The sequence below is a fragment of the Nanorana parkeri genome, unplaced genomic scaffold (genome assembly GCF_000935625.1).
Source record: "Nanorana parkeri isolate BGI_ZX_2015 unplaced genomic scaffold, ASM93562v1 scaffold893, whole genome shotgun sequence".
NCBI classification, from domain to species: domain Eukaryota; kingdom Metazoa; phylum Chordata; class Amphibia; order Anura; family Dicroglossidae; genus Nanorana; species Nanorana parkeri.
In genome coordinates this window covers 498,486-523,785 of record NW_017307161.1, presented here as the reverse complement: position 1 = coordinate 523,785, position 25,300 = coordinate 498,486, and the positions used below count along the sequence as shown (strand labels likewise).

Here is a 25,300-nt window from a genome sequence, read left to right as displayed (position 1 = left end):
GATCCTTTATATATTTGCTGGAGTTGCTCATTAAAGAACCAAATGCAGTTAACTACCTCAGATAAACTTTAAACAACCAGTGATAATACATTCATAAAGTAATTTTTTTTTCCAACAAACCACTGTCATTTTGCAGCTGCCACCCTCCTTCACCTTATGTCAACCTGTAAGACCCAATGGCCTTTTAACATGCATTTTTAAACACATTTTTCTTCTTTGCTAATTCAATTTACTACAGATATTTCAGTGTGTGGTCCCTACCCTTTTGGATGTGCTACGGAGGTGGTTTGATTAACCCAAGGGTTTACCTGTAACTGGGGAATCCTGTGGTTGGCAAAAGTGTTCCTGGTAAAAAAGAAAGTAATCCTTACCTATCTGGTGCCAAGCAATGCTCTGTTGAAATGAAATCCCTGGCTAAAATGTCTTCAGAAATTGTTACTTCTAGAAGTATCTTTTGGCCCCAACTGCAATCATTTCAACCTCAAAGTCACTACAGAACACAATTGGGATATATGGGGTCAGGGGGAGAAGGAGATCAACACCCCTGGAAATATCAGTTTCTGAAGAAACCACTGCCGGGGATTTCTCTTGAAAAAAACACTAGTGCACCTAGATGGCACTTACAATTATATGAAATGTTATAATAATTAAAGGAACCACTAAGTAAATTTTTTGTAGCATTTACATACATTGTGGTGTGTCTTTCATGACCTTGGGAATTACTTTGGCACTCATTTCCTACAAAAAGCTAAAAACCTTATGATTTATCAGCAATGCATCATAATACATGAAAAATATTAAAACATTCACCTTAAACAAAAGTATATTTTTATTTACATTTCATTAACATTTTTTTTTTTACACTTTACTTTCTTCATAGGCTGTCTTGATCTGGTCGGCAGATACCTGATCCTGACCCCTCATGCAGCTCTGCAGCAATAGATGACTTCTGTCAGCCAGCTATGGATTACTATAGCAGTGATCAACTGCTGCAGGAAGAAGCTGGACAGAGCTGCAGCAGCTCTGTCGAAGTCTCTGTGCTCAGAGGAGGTTCCGTGAGGTCATTGGTGATATGACTAACCCCCAATTCCCTTTTACAGCACCCACTTATGGAGTGATGTGTAGAAGGATCGGAAAGCCCAGGAGCTAATTGTTCCAGCGCTACTGCAGGAACTCAGCCTGCAGGAGCCACTGTGTCCAGGTGCTTTTTTGAAAATGGCACTGGGACAAATAGCTGATGTCCTTGTGTTGTTTTAAAACAGCACCCGGGACTCAAGTGGTTAAGATAAAGGAGGGCTATAAGCCAGTGCAAAGGTGAAATAATAAAAGCAGCAATAAACATGTAGTTTTATCACTTGTAATCAAAAGTAATGAAGAAGGGAATTGAACACACAACGGTGAGGGATATTGCTTCTAAACAGCAAAAGGAAGCAGAAATATCAATCTCTAAGGAAAATCATTTTGGTGTCTGCTTTGCTTGTGTAAACAGCCTGGGTTTTGCAATAGCGATTGCTATGGTTCTTGCCATGAGTGGAAGATTAAAGTTTATTTTCCCATGGGAGACAGATATACATAAAAAGTGAGTGGTATGGAGGAAAGAATAAAAAAACAGAGTGAAAAGAAAATGAAAGCTGGAGAACAAAGGAAGTGCAAAAATGAATAAAGAATAAAAATCATGGGAGTTTTTCTTTATGGCTGCACATTCCAGTGGAACAGTAACAAAACATAAAACAATAACAAAATTGTAGTCATTCTCCATCACTGCCTCCTACAGGCTTAACCCCTCCAGAAAGTATTTCTGTAGTGTGTGGTATCGGTTAGTTGCCAGCTGTGGGCAAAGGAAAATTTGCAGCTCATTGCTGACATTTAAAAGAAAGATTTACTAGTGCTTACAGCATACAGATATTAGAGCTATTGCCAATCTATACTCAGATACTGAATAAGAAAGAAATAATCATCTTTACAGCCCGGAGAACCTGAATTTGTACTATTATTGCTGATGGCAAGGGATGAGATACATGATATAATGTGAATAGTTAGTGATGTGAAGAACATTGAGCAGAACATTGAGCAAGTTAAAGACAGAGTATGTTGATACTTTATATTTCTTTAACATACTGTCAACTCATTTGATGTTATTTTGCAGAGCATTTGAACTGTTATGGCAGTCACTGCTTTTGTGGAAGTTGCTTGAAATACCCCTTGAAGTGAACCTGTGGTTAGGCTTTGGAAATAAAAATATTTACATATTCATTAGTGACCGTTGAAACAACACCTTTCTGACCCTTGTAGCTGAAGGTACGGTGGAGCAATTTCAAAATAGAAGCATTGATTGTTTGCCTTAGAGATTAAAAGGTTGTTGGGAGGACGGAGCAGGGTGAGCTGAGCTGCTCAGAAGACAATCTAAATAACTTTACTGCTGTGAATTTGCAGATTAATTGCTCCACAGTTGCTTTAGCTACTGATGTCAGTGAGGGCTTGAAAACTCACTTACTGTTTGTTTTTAACATATAAATAGTTAAATGTCCATAGTCTTGCCACTGGTTCACTTTAACAGTTTCATTATCAATGTAGTAATTTTAAACACACGTTTCTAAAGAGTAAGGATGCCAGGGTCTGTGTATTGTGTAATTGGTCATACTCTAAGGGAAGAATATTGTACAGAATAGCACAACCACAAAAGTTCTCACATTGTTTCTCTTTTCCTATAAACAATACAGTTGCAGACCTTCCCATTAGCAAATTTCATAGTTTACAGGTTGATAAAAAAAAAAAAAACCATGCCTATTGAGTTCAACCAAAAATAAATACTTAGAACTCAGAACCTTAAACCCACAGTTGATCCAAAGGAAGGTGAAAAAAAGATTATAAAATGCAGTTCAATGTGTTCTAACAGGGTAAAAAAATCCTTTCTGATCCCCAAAGGCATCGGATAAATCCCTGGATCAACATTCTACAATGTTATTTCTTAAAAATACTAGAAGCCCTTTAATTGTTGTGGTTTTAAAAATGCCAAATCCTTTGAGAGACTTTTCTACATTTTCATAGAAGCTACAATAGAGAGACTTTTCCTATATGGAGGTTGTGTTTTTTGCAGAGACTTTACAGTAAAAAAACTTCCCGCTGAACCGTACCATTTATATATTTATAAAAGGTGATTATATGCCCCTAACTGACTCTTCTCATGATTGAATAAATTCAATTAAGTGAAAGTTTCCTTTATAGATGAGGTTCTCCATATGCCTTAAAGTCACTACAAGGGTTAACTGCTTGTTAATGTCTTGAAGACCTGGTAAAGGACTTTAATTTACCTGATCCCCGCTCCTCTGGCAGTCAATGCTCTCTACGGCTCCCCTACATTCCAGGTTATGGACTGTCCCTTGTTGTCCTCAAATCTAATCCAGGGCTATGGACCCTGCGTTGTACATGGTGACGTGAGCGGGCCTCTGACCGCCACAACAGAGGGGGGGAAAGGCTATGGGCACTGGCCTTGGAGCCTGGGGAGTGGGAATCAGATAAGTAAAAGTCATTCACACAGGTCTACTAGACATAATGGAGCAGTTAACCATTGAAGTGAGGAATCCCCCCCTTCCCCCAGAGATAGGCTTTACATATTTAGTACCCTTCTCTACACCCTTGATAGTTTCACAATATCTTGTTTTGGGAACCCATGCCCAAATCTGAATTCAATATTCAAGGTGAGATTTTATTAATGTTCATTTATGGTTGGGATTACCTGTGTCTCTTTTAAATCTTTGCCTCTTTTAACACAAGAAAGTATCTTGGTAGCTTCAGATTGGCGTTGCATTGTTACCTATATGTTTTTTAGCCCCAAAGTGCATAATTTTATATTTGTCCAAACTTAACCCCATTTGTCTTTTAGCTGTTCAATCAAGCCAGATAATTTGTAAATCTAGGATACTTTTTATGGATTGTATTCCACTACATAGCTTTGTATCATGATCTGCACATAACTTTGTATCTTTACTTTGCTACTCTATTCATATGGGCAACAATACAGTTGCAGAGCTTCTCTACATCAAAAGTATACTCTATTTACTGGTATTCACAGTTTTCATTAAACTGTTTAAAGTGTATACGTGTAACATGCTTGAGTGAATGTTGTCTTTGGCATGTTTAGTCTTTCTAGCTTAGAGGTCAGACTGTAGAAGACGTGGACCACCTAATCTTGTGAAGCTATCCAAAAAGGGGTAAGTGCAGTATGCAGATGCGCCCGTCAGAATATTAATGTCTGGAGAGTGTTTCTTTCACATATAGGGGTTTTTTATTTTACGATAATCAGCATATACATAAAAACGCCTTTGATGTATTTCATGGCAGCTTCCGGTCACCGTTTTTTGTTTGCTAACCTGTCTGTGTATTCAGCAGAGGAGATGGCAGTAAAACATTAAAATTGTTATATACACCATCTTGAAGAATTGTCTGTAGCTACCCCAAAACGCATTAAAGTTGTTGCTATGTATCTACTGGTTATTATAAAAATAGAAAACCCTATTTGTAAATGAAAACCCTTACTGGATGCTTATATTCTGACAGACGCCTCTGCATACCACGCTCACCACTTTTTTGGGGAATTGTTTAGCTTAATTTGTTCCACTGCAATCTACATAGGCCTTGGCATAGGATTACCCGGATAATCCTACCAAACACAGAGAGCGACCTTTCTGAGCAGAGACAGCTAGAGTGACACTAAACTCAGGAGATAAATCTTAAAAATGCATTTAAGTACCTCAACTATTAACATATATCTAGCTTATTTGTGTATCACTAGGCTGTAGAACATCAAATCATCTCTGAATTCGTGTTGACACTTTCCTTCCTGGAGGGGCGCTACTTTAGTTCCCTATAGTCCCTGTGTGTGTTGTATAGTAGCCACCGCTTAAAGCTCACTCCTGGTATAGACTACAAACTCACATTTAGTTTACTAATTTGTACTGAAATTGTAGTCCATCACAGGAGTGAGCTTGGAGCGGTGGCTACTTTACAACACACAAGGACCATGAAGAACAAAAGTAGCCACCCTCCAGAAGGAAGGACAGTGTCAGCCGCAACTCAAAGATTATTTGAGGAACTACAGCTGAGTGATGCACTAATAAGTTAAATTTTTGTTGAGATGTTTGAATGCATTTTTAAGGTTTATCTCCTGATTTTCGTATCACTTTAAAGGAGAATTATGAGGCAATTGATTTTCACTCAGCCTCATAATCGACATGTGACAATGAAACTGTCACAGGTGGGCTCAGTAAATTGGGAAGTGAGCGGACACATACCTTCGCTCGCTCACTTCTTGAGCTATCCCTGCAGAGAGCCGTGGATGTCACTCACGGCTCCATGAAGGATCCCCCCCCCCTCCCCTGTCCGATCCTCCAGCGCTGACTGGCGGAACGGACGGTGGAGGGGGTGGGTACAGCTGGCTCTGCCTCTAGATAGGCAGAGCCAGCTGACACTCACGCAGCTGGGTGGATCCAGACAGCATTGTCGGGATCCGTTCGGGCTGCGGTGTCTCAGTATACATCTCGCGGTATAGTGAGCTTTGGGTGACGGGAGGATGCTAGTTTGTGTCCTCCCGTTACCCTTAGGAGAACTATGGGTAAAAGCCCTAACCCCATAGTTCTCCTTTAATATTCACAGCATGCTCTTCTACCAGGATGTCTGACCCCTTATGAGGTGTTCAGCAACCTCACAGATGTGAGTACCAAAATCTCTCTTTTTTGTTACAACACTTCATTTATTCTTAATATCTAACATACTACATCATATGGTTCTCTCCTGTGGTTTTCTTGTTATTGTTTAGTTCTCCACACGTTTGGAGCTCTTTCTCTCACCTAATCTTGTGCTAGTGAACAGAGGGTTCCCATTTGTGTACTCTTCTGTTTCTGCTTCAGGTGATTGGTTCCGTTACACCTGCAGTAAACTAGAAATGTATCCTCTGGCATGTAGCAGATGTTAAACATTTGGAATTTTAGCTAAAAGAATTCAGCTTTTCTGACTGGAATATAATACATGTTATCAGAATTAATACTTCCTGGCAACACTTAAAAAGAAAAAACGGTTCCTGGACTGAAATTCTGCCTTCAAGTGTGTATGAGTACTGTATATTGTAACATTCACATTCAAATAAACACATCTATTCAGCAATAATTCACAGGAGACTGTCTTCTTATTTAGGTAAACATAATTTAAGATGCATCATTAAATCAAAGTAAATTTCTACATAACAAGTAATGTGGTGCTGGGGCATAGACATAGAATTACAAATGATCAAGCAGTAATTGCTATTGACATTTTGTGAAGTAAATATTAACTCCCTGCAAGAAAATAAAGTTTCTTTTGTACTTCAACTACTTCTGAGATTGCCACTTCTAGCTTCCCTTCTCTAGTCAAGTGTTTGTCCCAATTAGATCCTATAGTTAGTCTTTTGAAAGGTACAAGGCGCTTGAGATTGATAGCTTTTTAGTGAAATGTAGTAATTATGGAAGACATGGTCTTATTTCTAGCAATTTCGTTCCAAACAGCAAGGAAAATAAGAATGCGCTCGAGGAGATGATGTTAATTGCGTTAAAACCCTTAGGGAACTGGCATTCTCAGCCAACAAGATAAGCCTTGGCAACCGCTCTTGTATGAGCCCAAGGCCCTGGCAAAGCAACTAGGCCTCAGTCATGATGTCTTTTCTGGTACAAGATGAACGTCACAGTTTCATTTCTGAAACCGATTTTATTTCAATGCTTTAGAAAAATTATAGAAGGATCTGATTTCAGATTCCTTCGAGTAAATAAAACCATTATATGGTATAATATATAATAATAAGTATTGAATTTTCTGACGCCTCAATGAATGCAGGCAATCTCTGGGACATTTGTATGAAACGTTTACCCCAAAAAGTGTAATAAAGTCTGTTTTGCTACAATATTGTGTGTAGGGTAAAACTCTGTAATACTATAATACTGATAAGAGCAGATTTAAACACTGCAGTTATACCTGATGTCAGTGGAAACTATTTATTTGTATATGCAACTTCAATCAACAAGCAAAATAATTTAGTAAGGTGGCAAGGTATACACGGTATAACATACTAGGTATGCACCGCTATGGATACTCGTGCTCGCCCAAATGCTACTGATACATTTCCCGATACCAGAACTTCCAGCATTACACGCTGCTCAGCTTCCTGATTGGGTGGGAAGCAAGTGACGAGGAAGCATGGTGCTGACTTTCCGCCCAATCGAGAAGCCGGGTGCCGTGTAATGACTCGCCACCCAGAATCCTGATTGGTCAGGAAGCTGTCCAACCAGGAAGCCAGGCAGCGAGTCATTACCCACCCCCCCCCGGCTTCCTGATTGGCCAGAAAGCCAGCTCCATGCTTCCTTGTCACCTGGTAATGAGGAAGCATGAAGACAGCTTCTCGCTAATGGGGAAGCCGGGTGGCGAGTCATTACACGCCACCCGGCTTCCTTTATGGGACTTCCGGGATCAGCAAGTACGGGAAAAAAATATCTGTACTCAATACAGAAAAACCGGTATCGGTGCATCCCTCACAGATACTTTGCCAAAATCAGAACCCAATTAATCAACCTTCATGTTTAAAAGTGTTAGCTTCCTGCAGAATCATTGGGTACCCTGATCACTGGCCCTGATATTGTGTTTTAGGCTCCTTTCCATAGCAGGGTCCAATGGAGCCACCCTTGTGTGTTCTAGTAAGCTGTGTGTGTCTTCACAAACACACAGGCACGGTACGATATGCCATTCTCCTGTTCCGTGCTCCTCCTTCCAAGCTAATAGATGGACAGCTGCTGGAGACTGTGCAGTCTCTTGTGATCTTGTGGTAGACAGGAAGTTCAGGGAGCCAAGCTGAGAGAGATGGAGTCAGACGTTCAGAAACATGACGAGTATAAGTGCTTGGACAAAAATGTAAATAAATACTTTGCTGGGCAATCATTTTTTGTTTGATCTGGATAAATCATAAAAAAAAAGTTTGAACGTTAAATGCTAATCTAACCTAAATGTTATTAAGCTGCTATTCAAATGCCATGTCAGAAGTTTGGTGCACACTGCTGTGCCATCTACTTTAAATGTCCTTAATTTCCACTTCCCGCAATAGTGGGGTAAGCAGGTGGGGAAAAGGTACTCTGAGGCAAGGAAAATAAAGTGAGGTGTCTTATATCTCCTGGCTCAGGTAGAGCTGGCAATGGCCTCAAGCAATGACATCACCTCGATTCAACCAGGTGCACAAGCAAAAGTGATATAGTTTACATTGAACAAATAACAGAAGCAATTTCCTTCATGGAATATCATTTGCATCAGTCCGATAAAGAACTAGCAAACACAGACTACCGTAGACAAATCATTTCCCTTTGATTCAGTCTCCGGGTTATCTGAAATACTAATAAATACAAGCCACAATGTACACTGCATTTTTGCAATCTTTTAATTTAAAAATAATTATCATAGGTTGTGTAGCTATACAAAGAGAAACAAGATGATAAAAATATTTGAAAGGACAACTTTACTTTTCATGAAATTGCCTCCCCAACATCTCTTAAATGGCAGTTACATACTTAGATACTTTCAATAGAAAGAAGTCCCTGGTGCATCCAGCTCCTACTGCACATGCTGCTCGCCCCATTTATTCCAATGGTTGAAGTCATACTCCTCTGGATGACAGGGACTGCCATAGCAATCCTATTAATTTTACAGTTATAAGGATGTTTGTGCTGCTAATGTTTTTACCTTTCCATATCATTTACGTATGCACTATGGATGGGATTATGATATCATTGTGATGTCAGGAGGGGGTGGCACCTATTTTTAGATCATTTGTCATGGTATATAAGTTCACACGATGCTCACAATGGTTGTCACTATGTTACCTGATGAAGGGACCTCGATGGGTTCCGAAACATTGCCCATACTTGTGATGCCAAGTGTATCTGCCGTCAATAAAAGGACATATTGATGCATTGGACCTTGGTGTGCGGGTGACTATCTCCTCTACGTTTGAATTTGTGCAACGCCAACCGCACGTTATTCCAGCACCCTTCTACATACAATGCCAGCTGATTTTAACTCCCTGTGCCTTAACACTAAAGACTTAACCAAGACCCTAAAGCAAGCCCTTTACATTCAACAATCTAACCCTAACCTTAACTACCGGTATTAAAATTAGACTGGTTCTTTTTATTTTTAACCCACAAAATGCAAATTGAAAAAACATGCCAGCAATGTCTTAGAATAATAAGACACTTATATTAGGACATTTTGCAAAATAAATGTTCATCTAAAATCTGTTCATGACATATAAAAACAGCATCAGAACAAAATACATTAAGACATTTGAAGTAACACAGCATAAGTGACTGACTTGTATTAGATGATGACACATGGTCTGATAAAGGAATTATGGCATATTGGTTATCTTTAATGTTTTGTTATTTGTGAAAACATCTCACTTGCATTATAAAGCTACCCTGCTAGCTCGCTGAATTTTCTCAGCACTTAAATGGCCGCCAGATTGCTTAGTATTGAGCAAATCTACCCAGGAAATTATTGGAAATATATTTCATATACACATAAAAGAAATGTTGCAGCTTACAACAAATCATTTTCATTGTTATGCAACTTACATGTTAGTTTTATTGATATGTTATGTCCTATAAAGTAGTATTTGTAGATTTTGTAGCAAATCTCACACACAAATGGACAAGATAGGTCGATTTGTAGATAAATGGAGAACCTTAAAGTTCGACTTTTGTAGTGATCCTACTGTTCACAATGTTGTGTCTGTAGTCATTACTCAGAAAAAGACAACCAACTACTAGTGTCCCGGAGGACTGAGAGTTTCCAAAAAATCCACAGGAATGATTTTCCACTATTTTACTGAAAATAGATCAACAATTCTTTAAAGGCTTATGTAGCATGGCAGACAGGTACATTTATCAGTGACTCAGCTTGACTATGCTCTGTCTTGTTTTAGATTATGCACATGCATAACTCCTAATTATGTATATCAAAAATATGGCATTTCAGCCCAAACCTGAAAAGTGGAAATCCAGAAGACAATTTTTTAGTATTGCATAGAGTAACAAGAAGAACCTTACTTATGTCTATGTCCCCACTGCAGAGGTCACTGGAACAGAAATTGAGGGGTCATTCTCCCCAGTATGAATACAGGCAGCAATAAGAACCGGAAAAAGCTTACAACTCTTTCTTACTCTACTATAACAAAAAGTATTCTTGCTATTTTCTGTGCCCCCGTTAGAGAAATACAATGACTTCTATAATAGCTACCTTTATTGACCAGCCCCCCATTTACACTACCTAATTTCCCCTATTTTATTTTAATCGATCTACTATTCTACATGAACACAGTTTCAGCGTCTTGAAGTAGAGAACTTTGTGACTCTGAGCAACGGATGGAGAGAACAATATTACAGTTATGTATAATTACGCAGATGGCTGAATAATTTACATTTCAATTAAAACAACTCTCCTAGTTTTGGCTGAAGTTATTCTTTAATTCAGATATATATATACAGTGAATTATATTCTGTTTCTTCTTACACCTAAATCTATCAATTAATTGATGTCATCTTCTATAATATCGTTAGAGAAATGGCTTCCTGGACAAAGTCCATAACTGTACTTTTTCATACCATGACATGGGGGGTGGGCACATTCATTTGGATTTCCCTGGTCAAGATTCCTTGACCAGGGAAAGGTTAGCATAATGATGTGCATTACATTTATTACTGGGCCACAAAACGTTGGTGTTGGCATACCTCTGTTCCCTGTGCCCTGCAGCACAGCAGAATTAGTTCACAGCGCTATGAGAATTTTGCTTACAACCCTTCTGCTGCAGTATGGAGAACAGGGGGCAGAAGTGTGCCAACACCACAACAGCCAGGGCCAATTTCTCTGGATTATGGACACGGTCATCATTTCATTGAACATCATTACTCTTACCGTACCCAGATCTAGGGATTTAGCATTACTGAAGTTCTTCTTTAAGGAACAACCTACTTTTGAAAATGAATTCATCAAATACATGCCAAACAAATGCAGGCAGCTTATTTTAGCATTAAATTGCTGCCTAGTATTGTCCAAAACAAATGCACTATGTAGCATGCACACTGTACTTAGAGCCCCATAGTCTTCTGCAGCATTAAAAGCTGCATAGAATTGGCAGCTTGGTCTCATCATGCTATAAGCCAGTATAAGACAGACCTGCCTACCTGTCCTCAACATAAATATTAGTTATGATGATTTCCATTGCCACAGCAAGATACAGGACTTTTACATTAAAAGCAATGCAGTGGTGTTGTTCCACATTAGTGCTTCAATACTTGAAAGAAAGCTCACATCTGTGTAGGGTACATTTAATGTTTTCAATTAAAGTTATCCATGCTTTCACTATGAGAAGGAGAGATCAGGCTTACAAAAGTTGGTAAGAAAGCACTTTAGGTATTCTGAATGGTAGGCTCTTCAGAGCCTACCATTCAGCAGATTACCAATATAATGTCAAAAACAACATTTGCAAAACAATGTTAATACCTTTCTCGGTGTTTTGAACACTAAACAGCTGTGGAATGAATGGATTAGTCCAATGTAGCCTGTGAAAATAGGGCAAGATTTAATACACCCTACAACCAGCTAATTTAAGCTTATACTCAGTGCCCAATGCAATCATTCAAGGAACCCTGCACTTTTCGGTATAGGTGAGCATGTGACTCCCCTTCTCCTTCTCACATGGCAGTGCTGGTGCTTGGTGACTGGATGCTCAGGCACCCAGTAGTTCTGCAGGGTTACAGTTAGGGAGGGTAAACATCTGCAGCTTGGGGGCTGCCTGGGCAAAGCACAAGTTACTTTAAATGTCCTTTTAAACTAATGAAAGATATAAAATCTGGCCTTGCTCTTCCTTTAGCATAATGCACATTTTGCTAAAAAGGACAGAGAAAATGAGAAAGCAGAATTAATTAGTCCATGTCACTGACTGTAAATAACAGACCCTTATCGTTACTGGTCTATTAAAAAGAGGTGGAAAAGACTATTCATTTATAAAAAGGGTATTTAGCAAATTTAAGGTTTAGATTTACAATAAAAAATCTATGTTAATTAAATCAATGAAAGGACACATTCTTTGTGATCAATTTTACTTTCACAAGACCAACCCATAAAAAATGCATTTACTAATTGTCTCAGCAGCTTTACTAGATAATAAAAGTAAGGGGTAAAAAGCAGCAAGGACTTGTGGAGCAGCGCTGGCTTCTGCTGATAAAACACAATTATTTGGAGCTCAAACAGATTCAAATGTAACAATGCCAGCAATTTCCTTGCAAAATGAGGAACCGTTTTGACATAGAAAAACAATTCCACTGATCCTCTTGACATGTAGGACGTAAAAATGAGCCTTCATTGGCTACATTTACTAAAAAGAGCAATTTTGGAGAAATTATCATAAATCCTGCCTTTTACCATTGTGCAAAATGAGTAGAAAATCATGGAAGCTATTTGCTAAAACTGCATTAAATTAAACAGATTTTACTGTAATTTAGAGGGACACTTAAGGGCATATTCAATAAGACAGGGCAAAGAGCAGTAGTAATTGGAAAAATGCAGCAAAGCATAGCAACCATTGAAATTATACGGTGGTCAGTTTAGAGAAAAATGAATTATTATTAATACAGCACACTATTCCACCAGTATTGCTCTTTTACCCTGATAAAGACAGGTCATACAGCCTACTAAGCATCATGATGCGTTAAATGTAACAGTGTTTTATGCACTTCAAAGTATTTCAGCCTTGTGCTCATGCTGCTCTTCGGCAGACACCTGGATTCAGATAAACTTGCAGTATAAGCAGCTCTTTATAGAAAACTGCTGTGCTAATGATTTTGTTATTTATTTTATTCTAGTATATAGCGCCAAGATCTTCACCAACCCTTTGCAGAGAGTTCCAAACCATTCATAAACAACTCTGTTGGGAAGAAGCAAGCAAATATACTAGTATGTTCTTGGGTTGTGAGAGAAATGCAGAGAATGTGGTAAACATGTGGATGAAACAATGGGGCACAACACAAAGTCCATACCGATAATGACCTTGTAGAAATCAAAGCCAAAATATAGCAAGGTTATTGTACTGATTATTCACCCAATGTGCTGAACAATGACCATAACACTAGAAGTAATATTGGGTTTACACCTATGCACTGCGGTAACTAGCAGTAAAAAGCATGTTAGAACTATGCACAGTAATGTACAGAACTCTATGTGCACCTCAACGCACATGTGCAGTAGGTGCTAATGGACTGGCACTGCAGAGCACCACAATGTACATATCTTGTGGTGAGCTGTGCTAACGTATAAAAGGTGCAGGTCTGGTTTTTGATCCATTGTTGTGCTTTGGCATTCCATTCTAAATAAAAGAACAGCCTTAACACATTTTCTAGCGTGAAAAACCATGTGGTAATGCAACACAATGGGACAAGCAGGTTTGAAGGGGCCTTAGACCTGAACACTGAGTGAAATATCCATCATAAATATCCAAACAAGATAACAAATACAAGATACAATAGGGAAATATTTATTTTAGTTGACTACCTACATTCATTTGAGATTTTTTTAAGGATTTACTTTTTTTTTCTTCAAAAGTGTCTATGAAAAAGCCACCACTGTGTGTAGCTAGGCTGTGCAAAACCATCCATTCATCACTACAGTTCTGAGTGGTGATAAGCTTGAGGAGCTATTCTTTTTATTCATATGACCGAACCAAGCAATCTGCTTCACTTGGAAGCTGCTAGAAGTTCAATGTGTCTCCCAGCAAAGTTTATATGTGGCAAGGAAAATGCACATTGGACAATGCAAAGCTAGTGCATGCAAGCAATTCCCAGCTTTCAGCGCTGCTACCCAATAACAGGGATTGCTATTTTTCTTTTTGCTGTAGGTTTAATGGGATACCAATTGATAAGATTATTTTAAATAATAACATTATTAAAAAAGTTAACCTATGCAGAAAAACCTTTGCACAGAGGAACACAGAGTGCCTATGACACACTTGTAGTAGGGACCTTGTCCTACGCAGGAGTCACCCTAGTCTAAGTTTAGAGTTGCCACTAGGCTGCAGCCAACCTGAGCTCAGATTGATAGTTCTGTTTTTATTAGGTTTCCCCCAAGCACAGTTGTATTGGGGGTTTTTTTCTGCCTGATGTTGGGGAGTGTCCCTGGCAATATTGTGAGAATATCTGACACTTCCAGGTATGGTTTAGCATGTGATCCACTCTTTTTCTACCATATAAAGGTGACCCACTCTCCTTCTCCTATTGACCCGGTACTCTCACATGAGCGTGGGTAAGGAGTCCATTGCCCTGTGTAAACATGCTAATTTGCAAAAAATATTTTTTTCTTTTCCTGGTCTCACTGGCCTAATGGCATAATTATGGACAGTAAGTTTATGCTGCTGGGCAGGTGGGGAAGATGAGTGGCCTTCATACTTTGACCTGCATTAGCAAAGGACAAGGTCACTTTACTTTGTGTTGTCTTGTCTGTGTTCTGTGGTACCGTTACCTGAGATTCTAACTGGCTGGCTACAGACAAAGCTAGACGAAGCCTAGCTATCATCATCCTCTGGCATTTTATAGCTTTTGGTACTCCTACGGCTATATTGAAGCGAGTCCCGAGCATCTCCTACTCTACATTCCTCAGAGAGGACATACTGGCTGATTCTTCCATCTATCTGAGATCTCAACTGGTTAATATGCCATATGATCAAATGCAGTGCATATATGGAATATGTATGTTCTCATTTTTCTCATGAACCGCTGTGTACCCACATTAGCTACCCCATCAAAGCGATAGATTCCGAACTGTAACCACTCATTATCAGATCTATAACTCATATTTAGCACCTGTTAACACATGTTTTCTTGTCGATGCTACGGTCTACGCACCGAATACTGATGTTATGTAATGTCGATTGTCTTCTGTGATGAAACCAATAAAAATGTATATGGTAAAAAAATACAGACAGTGGCTGCAAAACAGTGAAAGACCACAAAAGTCAAATTAGCTTGCCCACAGACTAAGACAAAATTTTGGTCTACCTGCAGACAGCTTTACCTGATACCTAATCATACCTATGCAGGTTTCAGCAGAAAGTGTTTAATTTTTATTACTGTGAACAATTTTATGTTGCCAACAATGCCTTCATATGGCAGTGCACTAAACCTATTCTGGGCTATTTTAGGAGACCACTGGGCAAAGCAGATATAATAATGAATGATGCCAAATTACACTACAATCCAATCTTTTCCAAACAATTTGCAATCTGGGTATACTTTCAACAGAATTCAGTTTTCTTCTCAGGTTTAGTTGCTTTATGTTTTAGGCATACAGACAGATGCAATAAAACTCAAGGCAAGATTTATAAGCATAATCTTTTCTTATATTGTGCTTATCACGGTCTGTGGTCACAGACCCTGCTATGTAGAAATTTCAACTTCTCATTTATAAAACCTATTAAAAAAAGATTAATGAGCCAGGCAAGAAGTAAAAATGAATGGCAGAAGACAGTGCATGGATATAATGAAATATACACACATATACCAATAAAGAATAGCTCGTCAGACAAATGTTTTATGCTTTACTGCTTGTTTATTCAAAGACCCATCAATTGACACCCAAATTCTGCAGGGATCATGGATCTTTTCAAATGGGATCACAAGCAAATGAAAAATAGGAGTTGAGATGAGAACTGTATTACCCATATTGTCACTGGAGAGAGCCAAACAATGGTGATTCATTATATAGGGCAAAGGCTATATGGTATTTTCTATGTGTTTGTGATCTATAACGTTTTGTACAATGTATTATGAATCTATGTAGAGTTAACTGAAATCTATAGCAAACTCAGGGGCAGTTCACATCTAAATTTAGACTTGCCTCTGATGAACAGGCAATATTTTATGCCTGCTATAAGATTAGAGGGCCAGTCCAAATTATTTCTCTGCTCTTGAGTTCTGGCTCTAAAGGCCCCCAATATCCCTTTTGGATTCCTAAATTATAGAAAAAGCAACAGGAGATGTTGGAGGATGCAAAGGTGGGCAAGAACACCTTAAACTCCAAGATGGACAAAATAGATTTCTAAAACATGATATTTCTCTGTTAATGTATGCGAGACACATACGAAGACAAGGGCTGACTTAGACCATCAAGCTCTACCTATAATATAACTTTGAGGTAGAATTGTCCTTTAAGTATTGACTCAAAAAAGCAACCATGTTTCTCCACTAGACCATACTGCAATCAGATAAGCAATAACAGCAAATTCACCTCTACTGAAAGAATGGAGAAAAAAAAAAACAATCAGTAAATACATAATGATGTAAACTAATCAGCTTTAATTAATGAATTGGCTTTGTTAAAGAATGAGGATAAACTGAAGGAAGAGGTAATGTGCTGTGTGAAGGTAATTTCAATTTTGTTTTTCACTAAAAGATGCATATGGAATGCATAAATGTATTCCAAAAACTCTAAATACAATATAAGAGACATTACATTTATATTCTACAGAGTCTTGGCTTCATGTAAAACTCTCTTTAAGTGGATGCACCTTGCTATTAACTGCAGTTATTTACTACTTATTAATGATGGATAAGAGGTTCTTTGCACATGCTGATTTTTGTCTGTTGTTGGATCCACTGTGAAATATATTTGGATGTTCCCTGTCTGAGAAGACATATCAGCAAAATTAATATGAGTGCCATGTCCATTTTGGATTTGCCATCTAAATGCACGTACATCTCGAATATAAGAATTCCAAGTGGAGAGGTTTGGAACTATTTATCTTGTGGAACTATTCAGCTTGTGACCACTGTCTAATTCCTTGCTGGTTTGCTGGTCTGTAGGTTTAGAAGGTTTGCTGAGTCCCATAAACTAGTGCAACTCTTTGTGGAATATTGATCCTTACTGAGGACCCCAAATTGCTGGTGGCTTCTGTAGTCACTTAGTCAGGTTGTGAATTAACTGCAGTTATGTCAGTTCCCTTCACATATCCACAGTGCTCCTAGTACAAGGGCCTGACCCTCTACACTTTCTTGTGAGAAGGCTGCAGACAATAAATGGAGCTACTTCAAGTGCATACTAGAAATAAACAACACGAACTGAATGTCTTTACCTTCATATAATAATGGTGAGATGTACTGTAATCCACAAGGCAGAGCTCAGGCAGGGCTGATAACACTGTTTGAGATTTCAGTGCAACAGGGGCAAGTTTCAGTTCAAATAGGAACGCTGTGAAACACATTGGTATCAAACCACAGGCCTTGGGATATCGTCAAATATAGATTTTTTTTTTTTTTAATTGACAATTTTTATTAACTTTTATAATTACAAGAATTACAGAGATGACAAAAGACAGAAAACATAAAACAAGGACTAGTACAACACGCGGACCATATCCATGGAAGCAATGTATAGCAGCTAACTGTGCATAGTTAAATCCCATACAAAGTCAAATCCTTATCCAGGGCAAATATAGATATTGAAATATATATTGGCAATGGAACATGAATTATGTATGGACAAATTGACCAAGTAAAGGCTGTGGTTTTGTATGGCACGGTGTAAACTGGAGGATAATACAGTGGGAACCAATCATGGTTTTTTTTATGATCTGATGTCTATTTATCGAATCATGTTTTTAACATTGTGTATAATAACTGATACATTTTAATTTATACTTATGTCTCATGTAAACCCCAGTGGTTAAGTGTTGGACGGTATTATGGTGATATAGCGGGAATGACACATGGGGACCACACATCTGAGAAGAGTGTGGACTATGTTTTTTTTTTAGCTCAAATAAATTAGGAGCTTTTTTGGAGATTTATGACAGGATCAATGGGTATTTTTTGGTATCTGCACTTTTAAAGAGAAAAAACATGGGGAAATGTGCATGTATTGAAGACATTTACTGAGTATGTTTCCTTATGAATGTAGGTGCCACATATAAATGAGATTGGTATCTGCTTAAGCCAACAAAAGCTGGATTGCCAGACCATGACCTAATATATAGGCAACATTTAGTGAACTCTACATACTGTAGCTGGGTTTATTCAACAAGACAAATAGCATTGTGAAGCAACCATTCACCGCTTTTTTTTTTTCTGACCACTGAAAACTGATACATTGGATTCTCTAGGCAACTGCATTTTTCACATCATCATTGCCAACTTCACAATCATAATAATAAAAGGTAAGACACAGAGGCTGTTCTAGATAAAATACAGAACAAGTCAGCCAATGGTATCTATACCTCTCCAATTGTGATGAATGCCTGGTGCTAGAAGCCAGTAATTGTTCTTTTACTACCACAGAACATAGCCACTACTGAACATGCTGCATGAGATGTTAGAATATTATCACAACCACACAGATCTGTTGTATGTTAGTTATGTTTACACACAGAAATTTGTGAACCAAAAATTGAATTTATGAACTTAAAATTCCAAGAACTAAGTTGAAGAAGATGAAGAACTGGTATACAGATGATTATTTTGTATAAACTACTCCTTTGTTCTTGGTCTTACAAAAGTGAATATAAAAATTAGCAATGAGTAAAGCTTGAGCAACTGCTCAGTGTATGCCATATTGCAATAACAATTAAGTAATCTTCTCAAATGGTTTCAACATAAAGCAAGCACATATCTGAACTTCTGGGACCTTTGAAGCAACTTACATATCCTTAAAATAGTTCTTACTGGAGAAGTATATCATATATACGAAAGAGCATTACACCACACTACCAAAGGAGAAAACAAGTTTTCACCAACCAGTATGAAATGTCCTTGCAACCTTCATTTATTTGTAGATTTCAAAGAAAAATTATTTCCTTAGTAGAAACCATGCAGTTTAAACACGTAGATTATATACTGTAATACAAGACTTTCAGGTAAATGTCTCTTAAAAGAGATATAAGCTGTTACTTGACAAAAATTTTAAGAGTACAAAATTCCTTTTTTATATTTCGTATTTGTCTCAGCTGTGTTTCGGTTATATCATTTGTCAGCCAAGTGATACATTCAATCATAGAATTCTGTCATTTGTTTAAAGGAAGAGGAGTTTGTGAGACAATTTGTACCTACTCTAAGTGACAACTTAGATACAAGCGGGAAAACAAATCTGAGATACTGTAGGTCTTGGCACCTTTTACACCATTTGATTTTGCGCATGTTGTCTATATTTGTGTGTACAAAAACAGTCAAAACCAAACGAGAAAAATCTTGCCAGTATCATGCCCAAGTATCTGTTTTTAGATGAGTTTATATAAATATATAGCGAGCCCAGTTTTTTCCGAATTGCATTTCTAATCTTTACAATGATGAAACAAACTATAGACCAATTAGCCAAGCTTTATAAACAAAATGTCCTAAGTTTCCATTAACTTGTTCCACTATGGCTAGACAATTATGTATTCCCAAACAGTCATGTGACTTCCTGACAGTCATATGGTATGGCAACAGTCAAAAGAAAGAAAGTATTTTTCAACAACCAAGTGGAAAGGAAGACTTCAGTGAAAAAAGATTTAAATTGAAAGATTTAAAAATAAAAAATAAATCTAGGCTGGTTTTGGCATACTTTTCATATATATTATAATTAGCAAGTTTATATTCCTCAATGATACAAAAATTCTATTAAATTCCTTACCATATTGTCTGGATTGGTATTGTGATTGTAATGCCTTCCTTATATTGTAAAGCACTGCGCAAACTGTTGGCGCTATATAAATCCTGTATAATAATAATAACAATATTTTCAAACCACCTGACATACTGTACCAGTCAAGACACAATGCAAAGATGATGGACAATAATAATATAGCTGATTTACGCTGGGTGAATATCAATTTTTTGGAACACAATATTACAGGTCCCGTACCTTAGTGACAGTTAAATTTAACACAGTCTTCCCAAAAGCCAATATGTGACATTTATGGAGTTTTTTTTCTTTTCAGCAATGAAGTACCACAAGCCCTCATCACTCATCAGACCCCAATGCATCAAAAACAGGTGCAATATCATTCAACCTCGTTGATGGTAACTGTTGTAGCATTATACAATATAAAGTACAATGTACCAAGTCATAACAAATATGATGAGAATGATACAGCTTAATTGTATCATTAGAATGGAGTGTCGCACTTAGCAAAATTCAATAATGTACTTGGATCACATGTCACAATGAGGCTCTCTAATTGTATTTTTAATTATGTATTGGCCTCGGACGACTGTGATTTATTTGTATTCTGGGTTTAAATCCTACTTCATCAAACCCAGCTAAAGCATGCAAGAGATCCGCCATTATGGATTGTCATGCAATATTCTTTCTGAGCATCACATGGCTTTGGCACTGAATCGAAGTAGATAGTGATCATATAACGCACAGGCTTAAGGTTTCATGACTCTGATGCATCAAAATCACCATTTGAAAATCCTACTGATGCTTGTAGTTTTCTGGTTGTTATTTTCCAACAGGCAATACAAAGAAAGGAGGTCAGTACAATATAGTGCATCACCACATACTGTACACAGACTTCAGGAACTAATGGTTCTGCAAGTAATTTTTTGTTGAATTATTAAACATTAGGGTAATGCTCTTTGGATCCTGTTTTAATTATTCATATTAATGCTCGGAGATGGAATGGAGTTTTTTCCTTATTAACAGATTGTTTTATAACTGTCAATATAAATTAAATAATATGTTTTTTTTTCTTCATCTGTCAATTTTAAAAATAAAAAAAACACATCTAGTCTACAACCCTGTATGTACAATTTGGAAGTGATGAATAGTATTGTGATAAAACAGTTACATAATAAAATCTTAGCCTCTGATATATTATACTTGAGTGATTAGGGTTGGAAAGGCTTGCATATCGACATCAAAAACTCACACATATTGGTGGTGATTTGCTAAAGGAGAAAGCATGTTCATGTTGCAAACTGCATTTTTACCTGGTGAATGAAGTGTAGCTGTGCTGACTTCATTCATCCAATGATGTGTGAGCAAAATCCTTTTTTTTTTCCTTGCATACCATTGGGTATTCTTTGCAAAATGATTTTTGTTTAGTTTCACCTCATTCACTAATCTAGGTGAAAATTCACTTTGCAAAGTGAACATTATCTATTCCATTGGTAAATCAGCCCCATTGTGTGGATTCCAAGAATTTTCCAAGAATATCATTTCTTAAGGCTCCAGTTGGACCTCATTTAAGGCTCTGTATAAGGCTATCAAACTCAATTTTTTTTTCCGTCTGGCATGTCTGAGCACAAGCCTAAAAAAATGAGTACCAAATCTGCTATCTTTATCCTGCAATAAACCGAAAATGACATTTAAAGGAAACAATCTCTTGTCCATTTAGGGAACATGGCCTTCCTTTCTATGGCCATGTGTGACAGTAATTAATATGGAAAACTCAACAGAAGCCAGCATAAATAGCAGAGTATGACAGGATTAGTATTGGGTGACACAGAATCTGCCTTCCTGAGCATATGCAGCAAAAATAAGCCCAAAAAAGAAAACATAAAAAAAAGATGCTAACCTATTCATCCTATCTTCAATAATAGCCAGATAAGACTGTAAAAGGAAAGCTGACATAAATGTATGCCTTTCTCTTTTATTATGACTCCTAAAACTTAAATGAGGATCCCACTGTACTTTGATCTATTGTTCTAAAGTGCAAATGCTGTTACAGTTTCCTACTGGGGCAGGCAACAGCTGCAGCCAAAGTATCACATACAGTGTGCCTTGGGCATGCTGGCTATGTCAACAGATTATCTTGCACTGAGCTGTCTAGACTGTTATTAATATGCAACTGATTCAAAGAACTGACCTTGTAAATTGTGTGTTTTTTTTTTTTTTAAAAAGGAGTGAAAAATCTTCATCATTATTTTAATTAGCCTTTTCAGTAAACATGGCAGCCTATGTGGTTGCAGCACAACCAACAATGAAAAGGTACACACGTTTTTCATGACCTTTAGCTCATTATTGATAAAGAATACCACCATCATATTATCGGTATCACTGGATCTGTGCCATGATACCTAACAGTCAATATTTAATTCTTCAATAGCACTAGAAATATCACCATACAGAAGTTTCCACATGCAGTCACTTCTTCACAAAGCACACATAAGCATACCCTTCCTAACAGCACTATGTACTGCTACATTCAATGCTGAAGGGCACATTATGCCATTATTTATTAAATAACCTTATTCCTTTTGGACATATGGCTACTTATATAACATTATGTCCACTGAAGCTAATCTATGCCTAAAACATCACCAGCTGCCAAAAAAAGAAAAGATCAATATCCCATCTGCATTGGAAAGAGTACACACATATAAAACCAGCCATTGTCCCACTGTATGTATGGCATTCATATAAGAGAAGTCTTGTTTAATACAGTAAATGACTTCCTCACTTTAGGCTCCTATTGTGTTACAGTATCTCAGTGCAGCACATGGAGCAAGACACTCCTTACAATCAGTGAATGGCAAGCGTCATTTAAAATGGACATCACACAAGTTTGCATCTTAGAATATGATCTATATATTAGAAACACAGTCTATCCTTATTTTTAACTTTGTTCAGATATTGCAGGTGAATCGACTTCAATCCAAAAGATTTAGAACAGAATGGTATAGATAAGCATCCTATGCTTTCTGCTGAATTATGAAGCACTAAGATAGATTTGCTGAATAAGCATTCATTTTATACAAATATCAGTGCTGAAATAACATACATGCATCCAAACAGACTGACAATCAGTTTTTCTTTTCCTTCTGACACAAAATAATAAATGAAGCTGGTCCTATTTCATGAAATAAAATGCTGTCAGCTTTCCAACGTGCTCGATACAATTAAATCCACATGGTGGAGGGAAAAAATAAAACAGCTGCTTTTTTTCCCCCCAAATCCCTGATGATCAGTGACATTTGTAAAACATTACAAACCGAAAATGTGAAAGATAGCAGAGAATTTCCAAAAATGAATGGCAAAGTGAACGTGCATGTCTGTGCAGTTAAAGCTTTACAGGATTAATTTAAATCATTCACCTGCTGCCAATTCTCCTCCAAAGATGGCATTGCTGAGAAGTAGCCCGTGTCGTGCACAATCTGCAGCTCCTGGAATATGCTATAACTAGCCAAAACATCCATGTTTGCAAGATGGGAAGAGGAATGTTGGAATAATCCTTAACTGCTGTCCTTTTACAACAAGGATAGATCCGGAGTCCCTTTTTGGGGAGCGTTTAGAGGTGGTTGGAACAGTCAGCAGAAGCTCACAAGCAACAACCGAACAATAAGTGCTGATCAATCAAACCCCAGCATTTGAAAAATGCAAATGATGATTAATACAGATATGTTGTAGATAAAAAAAAAAAAAAACTCTATAGAAAAAGCAATGGAAGCAGTCAACATCCAGGGTTACTAATGGGATGCAAGGAATCCTTGGCAAGGTTTTAGTGTCTCCAGAGCTTGTACCAGGAAGGAAGATGCAAACTCAGTGACAAGAAACTGTCACCTATTGGTACACTAGTGCTGCTTGCTCATGGATGCAATCTTTGCTCTCTATATTAGGAGGAAGGAGGGGGGGAGAGAGAAGTGCTTGCATTTTTTCCTCTCATTTTCTCTCTCTCTCTCTCTTTTTCTCCCCCTCTGTTTCTTGAGAGACTTTCTCCCTCCTCCTCCACCAGATCTACCAGATGAGTAAACTCCACCTCCATCCCTCCTCCTCCCCTCCTCTAAACAGACAGACACCATTGCACAGGCATGAAAAATTCTTGAAAAAAAAGCTGTCACTCAGTGAAGCCTGTGACCATGTGTTATGGTTTCCTACTGGGGCAGGCAACAGCTGCAGCCAAAGTATTACATACAGTGTGCCTTGGGCTTGATGGCCAAATTAACAGATTATTCTCCACTGGGTTGTCTGCAGGAAGGGCCAGTGACTTGCAGACCTCATAGGAGTAAGGGACTGCAAGTCCCAGCATGTACTGTGAGCCAGATCCTAGCTCTCCCCATAGCATCATGACCAGAGGTTGACCATACTTGGTGTGCTATACATTCAACATGGCCTTGCTAGTAGTAGCAGGTTTTTACATTTGCACGAGAAAGGGTTAATCCTAAAAACTAATCATGTTATTTAGAATGTTAAAAAAACATGTCAGATGCGGAATCAAGGCATCCTGGGGCTTCTAGTTCCTCAACAATAAAAGGACACAGATTGAGCAGATATAATTTTCAGCTGATCCTAAGAACTGCTGCATATGCTGTATACATTGTTTCTTTTTTTTTTTTAAAGTAAAAAACCTACAATATTTCTAAAAGGGACAGGCTGTAAATGCAGGGACTTGTAGTTCCTCAACAGCTGATAGGCCACAGGTTGGCCATGTGTGGTCTAGCCTGTTACTTATATGCAACTGAGTTGGGGTTGGAAGCTGTGGCCTTTCTACAAGATGGAGTGGAAATCAAAAGAATAATTCCAATAGGTATGATAAAAAAATAACAGTGGAATATAAAAATAACAAGCTTCCCTGACAACATAAAAAAAATGTATCCATGTATTTTAAAGACATTCTCTGCTTTGAGGATAAAGAATGGCAATCATAAATCACATTGTCAATATCAATGGACCAGAGCCATCAGTGCATCAACCATCTCTAATGTAATATGCAACATTTAATTATTCACTAGCAATTCCAAATCACAGGACCAAAGTCTCTCGCGTTGCACATGTGAAGCCTTTTGCCCTAAAGCACAGCCCAGCAATTGGATGACTAAGTCCTATAATTAAACATCACCACGCATGTTGGACCATTGTTTAGTAACTTATTCTGATTTATTTCAGGCATAACACAGCCTTTGTGGGAGCTCTTCTGCATCCAGTAGTATCATTGTCAGAAGGACTTTTCTCCAGTCTCTACAAACTGCACTGGAAAGAAGGGGGAAACAGATTCTTGCAATTTCCAAAGTACTAACCCTGTGTTAGCTTTATACAAGACAACAGTGACATCCCTAGCCCAAGCTGCTTGCTGTGTTACTGTATCTCTGTGCAGCACATGCAATGACACAATTGTTAAAAAAGAACACAATGCAGAATGCCAAGGGTTGTTAAAAAAAATAATGTCATGCTACTAGTTAGGGTTTATAAACAGGCGCTTTCTTTGTTTACTTTTCCTTAGCCTGTCACTAATAAATAAAATAATCCAAAAAAATAAACAGAAAAATTTATA

The 25,300-nt window shown here is 37.8% G+C and overlaps 1 protein-coding gene across 1 annotated transcript in view; it reads right to left on the bottom strand.

The window, feature by feature from the left end:
- Positions 1-23,387, bottom strand: part of KLF7 (Kruppel like factor 7) — a 131,239-nt gene extending 107,852 nt beyond the window's left edge. The window contains exon 1 of the mRNA XM_018565850.1: positions 23,127-23,387. Within this exon, the coding sequence (XP_018421352.1) occupies positions 23,127-23,228 (102 nt within the window). The 5' untranslated portion in view covers positions 23,229-23,387. The remainder of the gene's footprint in view (positions 1-23,126) is intronic.
- Positions 23,388-25,300: the final 1,913 nt, after the last annotated feature.